Source organism: Serinus canaria, chromosome 3 (genome assembly GCF_022539315.1).
Source record: "Serinus canaria isolate serCan28SL12 chromosome 3, serCan2020, whole genome shotgun sequence".
Taxonomy (NCBI): domain Eukaryota; kingdom Metazoa; phylum Chordata; class Aves; order Passeriformes; family Fringillidae; genus Serinus; species Serinus canaria.
The window spans coordinates 8,899,302-8,915,879 of record NC_066316.1 but is presented as its reverse complement, the minus strand read 5'-3'; the positions used below and the strand labels follow the sequence as shown (position 1 = coordinate 8,915,879).

The window sequence follows — 16,578 nt, the reverse complement described above, 5'->3', positions numbered from 1 at the left end:
TTTGTGCTCAGCTCAAGGGGAGGGTGGCCAGGGCATGTGATGGGAGGCATGTGAGTTCCAGCAGCCCTGCTGGGAGCTATAAATGGCATGTGTGCTCACTGGAGGAGCATGGCTGGCGGGAGGAGGGGGAGGCGGTGGTGGCAGTCAGGGGGGTGTTGGGGTTTGCAGTTACTCCCTCGCTCTGGAAGAGCTTGGCCCTGGGCTGTGGGGGACAGCTGTGAGGGCTGGTGCTGAGCGTGCGTGTCCTCTGAGTGATGAGGCAGATATGGAAAGGGCTTGGCGAGCTGCAGAGCCCTCCGTGGGCTGCCCAGGAGACAAAATGGGTCTGCGGCCAGAATGCTGCTGCCAGAGGTGGGCTCTTGCCCTGGGTTGTGGTTCCTGTTTGTAGGACAGGGTGTGAGAGACTCCCTTTTCTCAGCTAAGAATTCTCTGTCTGTCCTCACAGCTTTCTGTTTAGGGCTGTGCTGTCCCTCTCACACCTTTGCTGACCTGTGTGCCTTGCACACACTTGTTCTGTGTGGGCTGTCCCTCAGCTCTGGAGCTCCTGGGTCACACCTGCACGGGGGATGTGACCTGTGCCAGGTGCTCGGAGCCATCTGCTGGGCATGAGCCAGAGTGTGATAGCCCCTTCCCACCTGCACAGGTGCTCTGTCCCACCCATGGGCGGCCGCGGTATGGAGCCACAGCTTCACCCCCTCTGGGTTTGGAGGTACCTGCGGTCCATCCTCTTAAACGGGAGATACTTTTTCTGCTCGGTAGTGATCAGCTTCAGCAATGTGCGTTTTGGACATATCTGCTTTGGGCACTCCTGTGCCCTGCACATCCTGAGCACCCACGTGGCCCCCACGCCCTCTCGGTGCCTCGACAGCCGCCGGAGACAAACGGACAGCACGTTGTCCCTTGAAGGCTGTGACAACAGCCGGGCTGCAGAGCTGCCCGGAGCAGCAGCTGGTGGCATCGCTGAGAGTCGGGCGCGGTGGCGGATCCGCTCCTGGCTGGACCCTGACGACGGCGAGGCACGCAATCTTTGAGACACGTGCTGTGTCCCCTACGAGGACCGTGCCCGGAGCTGACGGCGGGAAGGGGCCCGGGGCAGGGCTGGCAGCGGGGCTGTCCCCGCGCTCGTTCGCAGCCCCCGGTCCCGTGCCCGGGCCGAGCGCCCCGCTGCCCCGGCCGGCGGTGCGGTCCCTTTAAGAGCCGCCCTGCGTGTTCCGACCCGGGCGTGACGCGAGCGCAGCCCGACCGTATGCAAATCAAACGCCAACCGGCGGCCAATAGGCGCCGGCGCTTGGCCGCTGCCAGCCAATGGGATGGCGCCTCCCGACGGGGCGCCGTCTCGCCCCATATAAGGAGCGCCTTCGCCATAAAAGGCAACATTGTATCGCTTTATATGGGGGCGGCGCGGCGCGGCGGGGGCGGCGGCGGAGCGGGGCCGTGAGCGCGGAGCGCGGCGGGGACATGGCGGGGCCGGCCTGACCCGGCCCGACCCGACCCGCGCTCGCCGCCGCGATGTTGCCGAGCCAGGCCGGGGCCGGGAACGGCGCCGCCGCCGCGCTGGCCCGCGGCTCGGGGCTGGGCCGGTCGCCGGTGCCGCGTGGGGCGAACGGCGGCGGGGCGGCGGCGGGGGCGCCCGGGGGCTGCCTGAAGCGGGAGGCGCTGTACAGTGGCAGCGAGGGCGACTCGGAGTCGGCCGAGGAGGAGGAGCTGGGCGGCGAGCGGCGCGGCGTGAAGCGTGGCCTGGCCGAGGCGGCGGCGGCGGCAGCGGCGGCGGGGCCCGCGGCGGGAGCGGCGGCGGCGGCCGCCTACAGCGGCGGCGGGGGCGGCGGGGCCGTGAGCGGCGCCAAGCCCGGGAAGAAGACGCGGGGCCGGGTGAAGATCAAGATGGAGTTCATCGACAACAAGCTGCGGCGCTACACCACCTTCAGCAAGAGGAAGACCGGCATCATGAAGAAGGTGCGGCCCCGCGACTCCGGCCGGTGCGGGGGGGCGGTCCGGCCCGGCCCGGGCGGGGATGCCGGGCGGCACCCACCTGTCCGTGGCAGTCCCGGCCCGGTCCGAGCGCGGAGCAGGCCGGCGGGCCGTGCCCGGAAGCGGCGGCGGCTTCCCCGTCCCGCGGGCGGGACCGGGGGGGGGCGGCCCGGCACCAGCCCCTTCCGGGGGGCTGCGCGGGAGCCCCCGGCGGAGCTGCGGGCACGGAGCCGGGCGGTCGGGAGCGGGAGCCCCCGGGGCCGGGGGATGCCGGTGTGCTTGGCGGTCGCCAGGCGTTCTATGTGCCCGGGGGGGCCCATCCCGTTGCGGTGTCCAGCCTCGGGCCGGTGCTGACCGGTGCCCTCGGGGCCCCTCGCTGTGAGCCGCCACCAAAACACCGAGTGTTTGGTGGCACAGCTGGACTGCCCTGCCCACGGTAGGACTGGCTGATTCGGCCACGGAAGGGACCAACTCCACGTCTCGGCCGGTCCGGAGTGCAATCTGTGGTTCCTGGTGTGCAAGACAGATTAGAAACTTGGGGGATTTTGGATGCTGCTGGCTGATCTGCATCCCTGGTGTGCTCATAGCATCTTCTGAACAACTGGGTAGTGCTGCATCGAAGCTCAGCTGGGCATCATGCACCCTGGGAAGGTGGGAGTGGGTGTGAGGTACTGCTGGGCACATCCTGGAGGTACAGGACCACGGGACGTGGAATGAGGCCATCCCGTCTGTAGAAGCTTGTGTGAGACCACTGAGTGTGCAGTGGTGGCATATGAAGAGTGCACTTCCTAGTCCACAGGTATTCCTCACCTGGGGCTTGGTGGCCTCACTGCAGGGGTGCTTGCGTGCAGCTGTGCTCAGAGGTCTGGAGCCTGAGAGGGAAATCTGGGTCGGAGCCTGGATGGGATGTTGGTGAGGGGAATGAGGTAGCAGAGACATGTGCCAAGTAACATCACTGAGAGGTGAGGTGAGGGATGTATCCAGATCTGTGTGGAGAAGCCAATGGCATTTCCAGAATGGAGACAATCCTTGTCCCCATGTTATCAGACTACTGTACTGAGGGGACCACTCTACCCATGGCCTCTTGGCAAGCACATCCCCTAAGGGTGTGCTAAAGGGGATGGGAACACAGCATCGGGCTGTTCAACCTGTAGGGAGCCACTCTTGGGTTGGTTTTAGAGGCCACAGCTTCTCTGGGGTGGCAGGGAGCTGAAGCTGGTGTGAAGAGAAGGAGAGCCATTGCGGGAACATGCAGGGACTCTTGTCCCGCACTGTGTGTTGTCCCTGCCACCTGTGACTCCCTGTTCTTCCCTTGTCCCGCTGGCAGGCCTATGAGCTCTCAACGCTGACTGGCACTCAAGTCCTGCTGCTGGTGGCCAGCGAGACAGGCCATGTGTACACGTTTGCCACACGGAAGCTGCAGCCCATGATCACCAGCGAGACGGGGAAGGCATTGATCCAGACATGCCTCAATTCCCCGGACTCGCCGCCACGCTCGGACCCCACCACTGACCAGCGCATGAGTGCCACTGGCTTTGAGGAGACGGACCTCACCTACCAGGTGTCCGAGTCGGACAGCAGCGGGGAGACCAAGGTAATGCTCCTGGGCACCCGGGGAGGCGTGGGCTGTGCTGGGAGCCCTGATCACCCCCAGCCTTCTTTAAATAGCAGCGCTGGGAGCTGAGGATGAGTCCCCTTTTGCTGCCACTGCAGCGAGCTTGTGTCGTGTCATCTCAGGGCTGGCTGGCTCCTTGGCTGATAGTAGCAGTGATTGAGAGAGGGAGGGGAGCGGGTGGCAGGTATCCTGGTCCTGGCCCTTGCAGCGTGGCTCCCCACTGGCCCAGCCCACCCCCCTGGCCAGCTTTCAGCACTGTTATCTCTCCCCAGGCGTCTCCATGCTCTCACACTCATTGATAAAAATTTGATTCTGCCTCCATGGCCTTATAAGGCCTGGTTTCCCTCGCCAGAGTCCCTGGCAGGGCCCCTCACATTCCTTATAAGCTGCAGCTGTCTCTTGCTTTGGTGCTGTTTTGGAAGGGGGCAGGGAGGACATGGGGAATGGAAACATTTGGCTGGACAGACCATTTCTGCTCCCTGCCTGTTGTCCCTGCAGATGCTGGCCCCTGCCTGCCCGTGTTACTTGTGGCCTTTTGCCCAGGGTGGCCTGGCTGTGGGTGCACAGTCGGGCAGAGTCAGCTTTTCTGCTGGAAGGCTCCTGTCTTGTCCCTGCACTCCCTGGCACTGTTCCTCAGAGCTGTGTCCCACATCCCTGCCACTTCCTTTGCAGGCTGGTGCTCAGATCCACAGGTGCTTGGAGATGGGAGGCAGGGAAGTTTGTGGTGAAAGACTGGGATGCCATGCTGAATTTGGGGCTCTGCCACAGCTTCCCAGGCCTGTGTGCAGTTCTGCTGGGTGCTGGGAATTAGAACAGCCCTGCTCTACCTGTTCTGATGTCATGAGTGCCAGGCTTGCTGCAAAAGTGTTCTTCCATTGGCCTTGTCGTAGGAGCTCTCCAGCTGTCCGTGCTCAAGCCACGTCATTGCCATGCAGTAGCCTCTAGACATTAAGCAGACAGAACCTGGAGACCTCTCTGCTGTAATTGCAAAGGCAGTGAGTGCAGCACTGAGATGTGCCCAACGTGTCTGGGGCTGCTAGGGTATTCAGCTGCCTGTTTTTGTGACAGCACAACAGCTCTGGTCACGGTGCTGCTGGGTACCCCTATTCCTCAGTGTCCACTTCCTGCATGTGTGCAGTGCTGCACCAAGCAAAAGCTTGTTGCTGCTGAGCCCTGAGAAACATCAGCAGCCCCAGAGATCCCTGCAGGCAGAGGAGCTGTGGTGGGACAAAGTGTGGCTGGAGTCTCTGTGTTGCAGCCCTTAACAGTCCTCGAGAATGGTTCCTACTGATGGGATCCCAGCAGCAGTCCCGGCTGTCCCAGTCTGTCATGTCTTCCCTGGCTGCCTCTGGTTGCTGTTGTAAGCTGTGCCAGCCCTATCCAGCAGGCAAAGAAGCCTTCTAACACCAGCAATCTCTCCTTTGTGCAGCCTGTGTTTGTAAGGACTTGTGCCTCCTGGGCTTCTCCTGGATGAAAAGGCAAGTCCTGTGGGCATTTCGTAATGAGACAAATTACCTGTCCTTGGCATGAGACTTGACCACATCATATCCCTTTGTACTCTTCCTGGAAGTACTGCTAGTTGGCCCCAAGGGAACTGTGCCCTTGGGGTGCAGTTACTCTGCAGAGACCTTCTTAACACAACTTCTCTATTCTCAGTGTCTGATGCAACCCTGAAAGCTCTATCCCAGTGCTAATGCTTAGTGTGGGGTGCCTTGTAGCCACAGCCAGCGTTTGATGAGAGGCTAGAGGAGCCCTATGGCCCTGTCTTCTGCTTGACATTCTGAACAAATCCACCCCTGGCTGGCTGAGAGTTCCTGTCATGGCAAGCCCTGGGGCTGGGGACAAGAGCTGTCCTGTTGTGCCTTCTGCAGGCCTGGAAGCCTGGTTGGTAGTCAGGCAGAGACCAGCTCAATTCAGACAGACCAAGAAGTCTTCTGAGGTTGAAAGGAGCCTGTGGATGGGTCATGGCTGGGTGGCTGGTGCTTGTTGATGAGTGAGTGGTACACAAGGCTGGGTTACAGGTGCCTCACTGCAGCAGGTGGCAGGAGATTTGGTGCCTGGACTGTCAGGTCCAGCCACATGGGATGCTCCAAAAGACTCCCTGGCCTTCTCGTGTGAACTCTGCTTCCCAGATCTCTGTGTGGACAAAACCTGCTTGTGTTCAGTGTTGCAGCACAGTGGGGAGAAAAACACAGCCAGGCTGTCACCTGCAGTCAGCAGCCTGCTGGTTATTCCTCTGTGCTACACCAGCAGCAGCTCTGAAGTCCTCCTGCTGTGCCAGACGCAAACTCCCTGCTGTGGTGCTGGGACGGGGGCCTGCTGTACTTTTGAGATAGTAGCTGTATCCTCATGATGATACCTCTCTGATCTTTTGCAGGCCCCAAAGGACACTGCCTGTGTGCAGTCTTCTAGGTGTGCTTGTGTGGGAAAGGATATTTTGGAAGGAGCTCAGAGGCTCTAGATTGGGCTGAGAGCATAGGAGTAGCCCTGATCATCTCTCTGGAATGGGAAAATATGGGGCTTTCTACATCTGGAACACAGACCAGGTGTTGGAAACCAGATTGGGATTTCCCATATACCTCTGAGGCTTGTTGAACTGCTACACCTGTGTAATAATTCTGTCTGGGGGTCAGGGCCATGCTGAACAGGCAGTCCCTAAAAGCTGTGGAGTGGGATCGTTTCTGTCCCCAAGACCCTGCTGTAGTCCAGGGTGGGCATCAGCTGGCCTGGTCTGTGCCCTGTGACCCACTCATGCTGCAAAGCAGTGGTGCTGTGCTGCATATCTGCTGTGTGCTGCTTCCACTGAGGTTTGCATTGAGCTGGAATGGATGTGCAGCTGGATCAGGAAGAGAAGAGCTTTCAGGGCTGCTGTCCCTGGCCCCTTGGGTGATGTCTGCTGAAGTGACTTGCTTCATGCATGTGGTCTGGGCTTTGCAGGGTGCTGACAAGAGCCAGGGTGCCCAGGGGATCACTGAGAGTCATGAGGAGATGACAATGGGTGTCCAATCCCAAAGTCTCTCCCAGCTCTCTTTCTGTATTGGGAGCTGTTGCTGCAGCCCAATAAAGATGGGAGGAATCTGAGTCTCAACAGGGTCAGAATAGGGAAGGCAGAGATGGGCTATGCATGATTCAAGTCTGTTGCCATAGCATCTCTCCCAAGCACCTTTGTTTTGTACTGAGATTTGCCCTTGTGCTTCTAGGGAGCCCTGAGAATCTCCCTGAGTAAAGTGCTCTGAACTTTCTGGGGTGCTTTCTCCAGGCCTGAGAGTATGAAGTGTGACTGGGTGCTAAGTGCCCTGGCTGGATGGGGGTTATATCTCCTGGGTATACTACTCTAGAGCTGTAGCTGGGCAGGAGGAACCTTGGCTTTTCCAACTGGGAACAGCACCTGTCCTGTCCAACTCTGCTCTAGCTCCCTAGTGGGCTGGGGAGAGCTCCTCCCACGTGTGGAGGGCACCCACAGCCTCCCATGTCCCATGTGGGGTGGCAGGAGTTTGTGGTTGAGCTAATGGAAAGTGCCTCTGCTGGGCTTTGCTCTGTTATCACGTGCCTCTGCTAATTTGGACTTCAGGGACTGTGGTGCCAAGGCAGAGGGGTGTTACTCTCCTCCCTCCCTGGGCCCTGGGGCACGACTGTGTGCCTGGGATTGGATCCCCCTGTCCAAAATGGGCTGCCTTCCCTTTTTTAGCTGTTCGTTGAGCTGTGAATTCCTTGCTCCTGGCAGCTTGACAAGCTGGGAACAAGGCTTAGCACGTGGGAGAGCTGGGCCCACCAGCTGCAGTGGGAGGGGTGGGAGTGTGGCAGCCTTAACTCTTCCCAGGCGTGCTGGCAGCTGTGTCAGGGCACAGGGACAGCAGGTTCCCTGTGGTCTGGGACACGGGCTCCTGTGAAGCAGGGCATTCTCAGTATGCTCTTGGCCAGATGAGCGGGGCAGGAGAGGAGTCATGGGCACCCTGGGTATTCCAAAGGGGATTTGGGGGATGGAGGGAAGTTAGGTGAGGTGTGACTGCCAGAGGCAGCAGGAGTCATGCTGGGCTTGGTTGGTTCCTGCAGATCCAAGGCACATCCAGCCACATGCTTTGTGGCTGTGGAAACTAAAGTGTTGCTGCAGCTTGGCACACACATTCCTCCCTTGTTCTCACACCTGGGATGCCAGTCTCTCAGGCCAGTGTTGGCCCAACACAGAGCCCTTTCCTGCTCCCTTTCAGTGCTCAGCTCCTCTGGCAGGCACAGAGCTGTGACACTCCTTGCAGGACCGTGCTGGCTGTAGGGAGCATGTGGGGTCCTTTGCAAGCATTTGCCTCACGGCCATCTTCTGCCAGTGGATTGGCAGATAGGTCCTTCCTGCGGTCAGGTTCTCCTGGCCTCTGCTTCAGGAGATGTGTGGAGGCATTCTCCAGGGCCTTTCAAAGCTGCTGTCAGGGATGGGTTTGGGCCTCCCCAGTGTCCAGGTTTGCCTTTAGTCACCTCTCCCCCATCACTTCCAGTGTACGGCTGCTTTTAAGAGCAAGTTCTCTGCTTGTTTTTGGTCTTGTGTTTCCTGACTTAAGGGAAATGCTGTGTGTTCCTGACAGGAGACTCTGTGCCTTTATATTTGTCCCTGCAAGGGCTGCTTTTGCCTGGTGTGTGCCAAAAAGAGTCTATTCTCTTCTTACAAATTTTGGGGGCTCCTGGGGAGTGGAACAGTTGCTTTGTCCCCTGGTGTGTTGTAGGGAAGGCTCTCAGGGGACCTCTGTGGCCCTGGGCCAGCATCTAAAGTTTATGTGGAGCTCTCTCCAGCTCTCCTCATGTTTGTGCAAGCAGCTCTTCTCTGCTCCCCTGGCTCTGCTCCATGTGCTGGCAGCAGACTGTGGGGGGTATGGTTTGAAAAGGGGATGATGCAACCTACAGAGCCTGGTTTTGGTCTCATGGGCAGATGTCTCATGGGCTGGTCCGAGCTGTCACAATCTCTACTTTTGCAGGACGCCCTGAAACCTGCGTTCACTGTCACCAACCTGCCGGGAACAACGTCCATCCAGACAGCCCCGACCACCTCGACCTCCATGCAGGTCAGCAGTGGCCCGTCATTCCCCATCACTAATTACCTGGCGCCAGTGTCTGCCAGCATCAGCCCCAATGCCGTCACCAGTGCCAACGGGACAGTGCTGAAGACTACTGGAGCCAGTGCAGTGACGTCTGGGGGCCTCATGCCGATACCCACTGGCTTCACCCTCATGTCAGGTCAGTGCCTTTAGGGACTGAGGACTACATCCATCCATGTCTGCACCTGGAGTGTGTTTCTGTTCTCTCCAGGGGAGAGGAGGCCTAGTGGCAGAAGGGAAGCAGAGTGGTTGCTGCTGTAAGGTGAGCCCGGCTGTGATTCCGTGCTCAAACCCAGCCAGGCCTGTGGCTGGAGAAGGGTCATGTAGTGAGAGTTTCTTTAGAGAGCTACCAGCTGGCCTTGCTGCTGGGAGGTGGCAGGGAGCTGAGCTGGGACCCCAGGGTGGCACCAAGAAGCCTGGAGGGAGTGAAAAGAGCTGGTGATGACAAAGCCTTTCTTTCTCCCTCCTTTCAGCAGGTGCTTCCCTTTCTCCGGGGACCCCTGCCATTCCTCTCACTCACTTACAGCCGCACTCCCTGGCTCTTCCCAGCCAGCAGGGCCAGCTGCTCACGGGTACAGCTGGACAGCTGCAGCAGGCACAACAGACAGTCTTCCACTTCCCTGCCAGAGCTGGAGGGCATATTGTGTCGCTGACAGGTCAGCACTCGCTTCTCCTCCTCTTGCTAGAGATGGGGGGATGGAGGTGTCTCTGGGGTCCTGGCCACAGAGCTGACCCCTGACTGTGGGAGCACAGAGGAGGCAGAGCACAGGGAACCCTGGCTGTGGCTGCTGGGGAGAGATGGGAAGACAGGGCAGAAAATGCTTGACATAAGCAGGAGCAGCATCCTGGGGGATGCAGACCCAGGCAAGCAGCAGATTTTCAGTCTCATGCCCCAGGGCTTGGCCTGTGGCTAACAAAGGGAATAGAGGCAGGTCCCTAGGGCAGCTGTGCTGAGGATGAACTGTGCTGCTAGAACTGATGAAGGGGTAGTACAGGGGCTGAGGAGCCTAGTGGTTGTTTTTTGAGTGCTGGCATTTGGCTCTGAGCAGCTGCGCTTGCTTCTGTGTTTGTATCTGCAGTCAGCCACTGAACCACAGTGCAGAGGATAGGGTAGGACAGACCCAGAGCAGAGGAATGGTGCTGCTCTGCTACCTTGTGTGCACTGTCCTTTGTAGGAATTTCTTCTTGTTCTGAGCTAAGGCTGTCCACGTGTTTGTTCTTGGGCTGGACCTGTTCCTGGATGGAGTTTCAGAGTAGGGCTGGGCTCTCCTTTGTGGTAGCATCCATCATCTGAGGACCAGCACTGAGTGATGCAGTATTTCTTGTGTTCTGCTTGTTTGTGCCTGAGTCCATGACTCTGGTAACTCCTGTGCTTTCTTGGAATGCTTAAGGCTCCTGGGGGCCTGGGCAGACAGCAGGCTCCCATTCAAAGGGAACTGGATTTCCTTTGTGATCTGGAGGAGGAGAATAACTGATGTGTCTCTGGGGTGTGATGTGTGGGGAAATGACCAGTCTGAGCAAGCTGGCCAGTGATTCTTGCTCTCTGGCAGCCCTTGCTCTTCCCTCTGAAGGCAGGACCTCAGCCTTAGGAGACCTTGCTGTGCCCAGCTGTGTTTCTGGATCTGAAGTGCTTTGCAGGGAGTGGTCTGGGACAGAGGCTGTGTGGCCTGCAGCTCTGGGATGCACACCATGAGAGCAGCTGTTCTACAATCCCTCTGTAGGGCACTGTAATGTTCTTAGGATCATAAGAGGGGTGAGCTGCACCCTGAGTGCCCTGTGGAGGATGGAGCTGGGCTCCAGAGTGTGAAGGCAGCAGAGCACAGCTGGTACGGGCATTTTGGGTTCTTGTGGTTCCACTTAGTGCAGCAAGGTGATCCTTGCAGAACTAGCTCCTCTCTGGGGAGGAAAGGCTGGGTGACCCCTCTCCTCCCAACATTTGTTCTGTGTCTTGGTGGAACCAGGAATGGCAAGGAGGATCCCGGATGTTCTTGAACCACGGCTGGGAGTTGGGCAAAAGCTGTTGTGGCCTTTTCTTCACTCTTGGAGCTTTGTAGGCCAGTTAACCCCTTCTTGACCCATGTGCCAGGAAAGAGCAGGTGTTGGTCTCTCCTTTCTGCCATACACTGCTTCTGTGTAGCCTCCCCCGGTGCAGCACAGAGCAGTGCTGTGGAGCTGTGTGCAGTCAGAGAAGGACTGGGGGGCTTTCACATGGCCCAGAGTGCCTGTATCCCTGTGGAGCCACAGGCTGACAGGCTCCTCTCTCTCCCCAGGTGGTACCATGGCTCAGCAGGTTCCAGTCCAGGCAATCCAGGTGCACCAGGCACCGCAGCAAACGTCTCCCTCTAGTGACAGCAGCACTGACCTTACCCAGACCTCTTCCAGCGGAACAGGTATTGGTAACCACCTTCTGTCTGCCTTCCTAACCACTGCTGAAAACACCTCACACCAACAGGCCTCATGCCTGCTTCCTGGCCAGTTTCCTTCTTCAGGCCAATTCTGTCCCAGGCTGACAGTTTCCCCCTGTTGCCAGGTCCGGTGCTACACTGTATCCTATGCTAGGCATAGGGTACCTTCCGTGGGATTTCAGAGCCTATCCAGATACATCATCTGCTCTCACTTGCAGCATGGAGCTGGGAACTGGTTGTTGAGTTCTCAGGGGGTTCTTAGTGAGCCAGCATTGCCTCTAGCACAAGGCATCAGCTCACATCTGCTTGAGACTTTTACTGTCTCTGCAGAAGACATCTCTTTGTCAGCAAAATCTGAGTTCAGGTGCTTGCATGCAGGCTGAATCTACTTCAACAGCTCTGTTAAAGTTTGGTTAGGGAATTGAGATACAAGTTGAATTTAGCCCTGGGATGTTTGGCTACTGTATTTTCCTGCCCCTTCATACTCATGAAAGGAGAGGTTTGAGCTCTCCTGCTTGATCTCTGGGGTGGAGGACAGAGATGGGTATCTCCATGCACTGTGCTTCAACACAGCACACCCAGGGTGGCTGGGGCGGGGGTGCTGAGCAGGTGGGTGAGTGTGGCCGGTTCCTTCTGCATGCTCACGTGCGGTGTGTCCCGCTGGCAGTGACCCTCCCAGCGACCATCATGACGTCGTCTGTGCCAACCACCGTGGGCGGCCACATGATGTACCCCAGCCCGCACGCGGTGATGTACGCGCCCACCTCCGGCCTGGCCGACGGCGGGCTCGCGGTGCTCAACGCTTTCCCGCAGGCGCCCTCAGCGATGCAGGTGTCCCACGGCCAGGTCCAGGATCAGGGTAAGGCAGCTGTCCAGGTCAGTGTTCCCTGAGAGTGCACTGACACCCTGGTTTTTCTCATCCCACGTGTATTTATGCTGGATGTTAATCACAAAGGGTTTTCCTTCCAGCACTCCTGGTGGCCGCACAAAGGCCTGGCTAGGGTGATGCTTGATGTGTGTTTTTAAGTCGTGCCATTCTGTTGTGCAAAGGATTGCATGAGTTGTTGATGGGTAAAAAGGAGGGTGAGGGTTTCTGGGATGGGCAGGCAGCACAGGGAACCAAGAGGCTCTGGAGAGGATATGTGCTTGCATGAGGGGGCAAAGTAGCATGAAGCCACTCGGGCAAGACTTGGAGTGAGGCCTTGTGCCTGCTTCTCCCAGCATTTGGAAAACTAGTGCATGTGGCTTCCTTCTGGAATGTGTGCAAATAGGCAGCTTTGTCCTTGAGTAACTCCACGGAGCTCAGAGAAAGGATCCATGGGGGAGCATTTCTTAAGGGACAATGTCATTTGTGCTTCTCTCTGTGACAGGTGGCGTCCCCCAAGTGTTCCTGACAGCCCCATCAGGCACGGTTCAGATCCCAGTCTCAGCTGTCCAGCTTCACCAGGTAGGCACAGAGTAGTACTTGCAGGTGTTCAGGGCTTATTCTTGCTCTTCTGCCTGCACATCCTTTGTGTGTCTGGGCAGACCTGGCTGGGTAGGATCAGTCCTCGGGTCTGGGAATGCGCTCTGTGCTACCCACCCTTGGGTAAGGGAGTCTTGTCCTCCCTAGATTGGTGCCCGGGAAGGACAGTGCCCTCTGGCTGCTGGCACACATGGTCTCAGGGCGTGCTGTCCCCCAGTGGTTCCTCCTCCCTTCTCTCTCTAGATGGCTGTCATCGGGCAGCAGAGCAGCAGTGGCAGCAGCCTGACGGAGCTGCAGGTGGTCAACTTGGACACCTCACACAGCGTCAAGAGTGACTGAGAGGCCTCTGCTGCCGGCCTTCTGTTTCTGGCTTGTCATGCCAGTGTCGGGGCTGGCAGCAACTCCTTCTCGTACAGACTGCACCAGTTATTTATTGTTGCCTTTTCACGTTTCCTTCATCCACACATGCACACACACACACGCACTCACCCACCCCCACACACACAGGCATGCGCGTGGGGCTGCAGGACCCACCCCGGGTGGAGCCGTGCTGGGGCCGTGCAGGGCTTGGGGCATTTGGATGCTGCAATAGCTGTGCTTGTCTCACGCCAGCCAAAGAAATTTGTCTTTTGAGGGGAGGATTGCTCTGCACTGTAAATAAATACTGCAGGCCATTCCCAGCTGGAGGCTCTGGCTTCTTCTGGGTGCTCTGAGTCACCTTGCCCATGAGTATTTACTCTGCGTGGGGCTCAGCTTAGACCCGGAGCCGTCGTGCAGGTGCAGCTTGGAGCAGAGTGGGTTGTGGCTGTGCTGCTGGCCTCAGCAATGTGCCTTTGTGGGGGTGACAGGTCCTGGCCGCAGCAACTCACCCTAGGCTCTGGACAGGAGAGAAGGGCCAGCTTGCATGTGCATCTCTGGGCCTGCATGCCCTCTCCCCGGAGGGCAGGGCGCAGCCGGGTGGCATATGGCCCTGTCCTCCTTGTATGCACTACAGTGAGCCCTCTGCCCTCAGTGCCTCCTCGCTGGGCTGCCTGGCAGATTTTCAGCCTGACTGGCCCTGCCCCGATGGCTGCCCTTGCACAGGTGAGGTGGTGAGATAGATGCCCAGGAACACAAAGATGCCCTGGAGAGCTCCTCAGGGGCCCTGTGCTCTGCTCAGCCCCACACTCTCAGCCCTCACACTGCTTCTGGACTCCATACACCCAGGGGAACGTGGCTGGGTCTGTCCTTCATCCCCCTGCAGCTCCAGCCAGCGCTTTCTAAATTTCTGTGTCTGATGCAAGGTGGAGAAACAACTCAAATGTCAAAGGGAAGAGCCCGTGGGGCACTGAGCTGCTGGGCAGGTGGCAGGCTCTTCTTCTGAGCACCAGGGTGACCTGAAGGCCATCCTGGGCTGTGGGGGAGCAGTGACGCCTGTACAGGCTCAGCAAGGCTGGAGGGAGAAGGGCTGGGGCATGCTTGGTCCTGCATGGGAATTGCTGTGAATGGCTCTGCTACCTAGCCCTGTCCCTGGAGGGAGAGTGAGCAAGTGAGAGAAGCTGCTGAATCCTTAGGGGAAGAAGCAGCTACTGTAACTTTTTTTTTTTTTTAAGTTAAAGACAAAAGAAGCCTTGGAGAGAAAAAAAAAAAGAAAAAAAAGAAAATTACTTTATTTTTCTAAGTGTTAAACTCAGTATTTATGTAATTCTTTAAGGAATAAAAGTTTGGCTCCTGTACAGTTTTAATGGGGTTTGTACCAGGGGGATGGGAGAGGGGTGGGTGGGCGGGCATGGAGGCAGGAAAGGGGCCTTGCTTTTGAGTTTGTATTGTAACCTTGGACATGTTCCCTCAGCATTAGCGTTTAAGCTGCACTCTCCATCCACCAGCATGTGCCAGGGATCAAGCTGAACCGAGTGGGATGCTTGTTTCCTACTTACTTGTAACGAGGACTTCATACCCATAATTTTGGGTTAATGGGCAGAAGTCAAGTGAAGACCAGCAGTGGCTGGTCTCTGGAAGTGGTAAACCCATTCCTCAGAAGCAGGCAGTTTGCAGTGTGCCCAGGAGCCAGAGGTGGGCTGGGTTTTCTGATGACCACCCTGTTCACTTCTGGTCCAGGGACCTACAGCTGTTCTGTCACTGTCACTGCTCTTGGCACGGAGCAGTGGTGCCTGTGACTGCCTAAGGGATCCGGGTGTCCCCACTCCTTCCTGTGGTGAGTGATCAGCAGTGGCTAATCCCTTTTCTCCCTGCTTGCTGTGCAGGCAGCATCTCCTGAACTCCTGGGAGACAATCTGGGCTGTATTTCCCCCTCTGCAGCCATTCTGCAGAACACAGATGGGGACAGGTCTCCTCCAAGCTCCCTGTGTAAAGAATTTCCAGAAGAGCCTTTCAGCCCTTGATCTGTTCGCAGCCTGGGAGGGCTTGTGGGGAATGGAGTGGCCCATCTGGTGAGGGTGATGTTGCATGCTGCCTCCCCTTGGAATTCTTGCTCTAAGAGTGATGCAAACTCTGCAGCTCAGAGCATGTGGGAGTGCTGAGCCACGTCCCATGGCTCGGTGTAGGAAAACTGCTCCATGATGCTTCCAAAACCACATAGGTACCTAGGAGTTCATCCAGGGAGAAGTGTGGGATCAGAGATTGCATTATCCTTTGCCCCAGCACATCACTGTGGCCTGGCTTTGCTCTGCTTTGCTTCTGCTGGCACTCTAGAGCAGAGCTGTTGGGCCAGAAGGGCAGGAGAGCCCCTGCTGCTACAGGGTGTGTGACTGCATCCCCTCCCTGGCTCCCCAAAGGCAACTGCTGGTTAAACGCTAATGGTGTATTTTATTTAAGTGCAGACTTGTAAGAACACTTGTGTATCAGGGATGAAATGGCATTTATTGTGTGGTGACATTTTTAGTTCATTTTACTGGTTTGAGGGGTGTGTGTGCGCGCGCGTGTGTGTGTGTGTGTGTACGCATAAGTGTGTGTGGGATTATTTTTTTTTTCCCTCCAGTTTCCAGGGTTGTGTTTCTGGAAGGATGTGGAAGTAATCACAGTACTATGTACAGAGCTTTCTTTTGTATTAAAAAAAAAATTTACTCTTTCAATAAATGTTATCATTTTGTGCACAGATTTGGGATCTTGACCATGCTTTGTGGGAGGGGTTGATGCACACCTGAGGGCCAACAGATGGGGATCAGGGGCAGATTCCTGCACCTGCTCATGCACTGAGGAGGATGGGGAGCTATCTGAGCATGACATGGCAAAGAGAGGCTCTTCACAAAAGTTTCTATCCCTACTGCCTCCTGCACAGGTTATTCCTGACCACCTGGACTTATCCTCTGGAGTCTCAGCCTAATGTGTGGGCCAGAGCCTGACAGAAGTGCTGTGAGGGCTCTTTCCTGAAAGCTCTGGAACAATGTCCCTGGTGAGCAGGACATCGTGTCAGGCAAGAGAAATAAAAAATAGCAATGAGGAAGAAACGGGGAATTTTGGAAAAGAATTGTTCTAATTCATGGGTATTAATAGAGAGGAATGGGGAGACTTAAATTCCCTGCAGAAAACTGCTATGAGAAGATATGACAATATTCAAAATCCAGTCTGGAGAGACATAACTTAAAGTCAGGCAGGGGCCTAGAAGCCCCTGGACACATGGAGGCTCATAAAGTGTCCAAAGGTGTGAATAAACCCAAAGGGAGAGGAGCTTATTGCAATCATCAGGGCTGCTGGGGCCAGAGTATGCCAGCTAAAAATGCAACTGGCCACTCCATAGCATCAGGTCCTGGAGCAGATGCCAGTACAGCGAGGAAAGCTGAGCATTGATAAAAGTGCAGTTTGGAGAGAATCCTCAGGAGGGAAGAGGATTGTAGAGAAGTGCTTAGGAGCAGAAGACAGCTGAAATGGCTCTTTCCCCATCAGGAGGTGAGGGGCCTCACTTTTACAGCACAACCTCACTTTTAGCCCTGTGCCTACACAGGTGTGGCTCATGGTTCAACACTACAAATGCCCTTTCAGCACAAGCAATCCCATGTCACCTGTGCACAGGGTCCTGTGTGTCACTTATACACCATGGACCAAGAT

The 16,578-nt window shown here is 57.0% G+C and overlaps 1 protein-coding gene across 1 annotated transcript; it reads left to right on the top strand.

Annotated features, from left to right (window-relative positions):
• Window positions 1–1,403: 1,403 nt before the first annotated feature.
• Window positions 1,404–14,180, top strand: SRF (serum response factor). Its single transcript, XM_030236103.2, has 7 exons — window positions 1,404–1,953; window positions 3,296–3,562; window positions 8,545–8,803; window positions 10,935–11,054; window positions 11,737–11,928; window positions 12,440–12,516; window positions 12,778–14,180. Exons 1-7 carry the CDS (start codon window positions 1,510–1,512, stop codon window positions 12,871–12,873), a joined length of 1,455 nt encoding a protein of 484 aa, XP_030091963.1. The 5' UTR covers window positions 1,404–1,509; the 3' UTR covers window positions 12,874–14,180.
• The last annotated feature ends 2,398 nt before the right edge of the window (window positions 14,181–16,578 follow it).

Coding starts and splice junctions, on each gene's coding strand:
- SRF (XM_030236103.2), top strand. CDS start 1,510: ATGTTGCCGAGCCAGGCCGGGGCCGGGAACGGCGCCGCCGCCGCGCTG. Junction 8,804..10,934: donor TGGCTTCACCCTCATGTCAG/GTCAGTGCCTTT, acceptor CTCTCTCCCCAG/GTGGTACCATGGCTCAGCAG. Junction 11,929..12,439: donor CGGCCAGGTCCAGGATCAGG/GTAAGGCAGCTG, acceptor TCTCTGTGACAG/GTGGCGTCCCCCAAGTGTTC.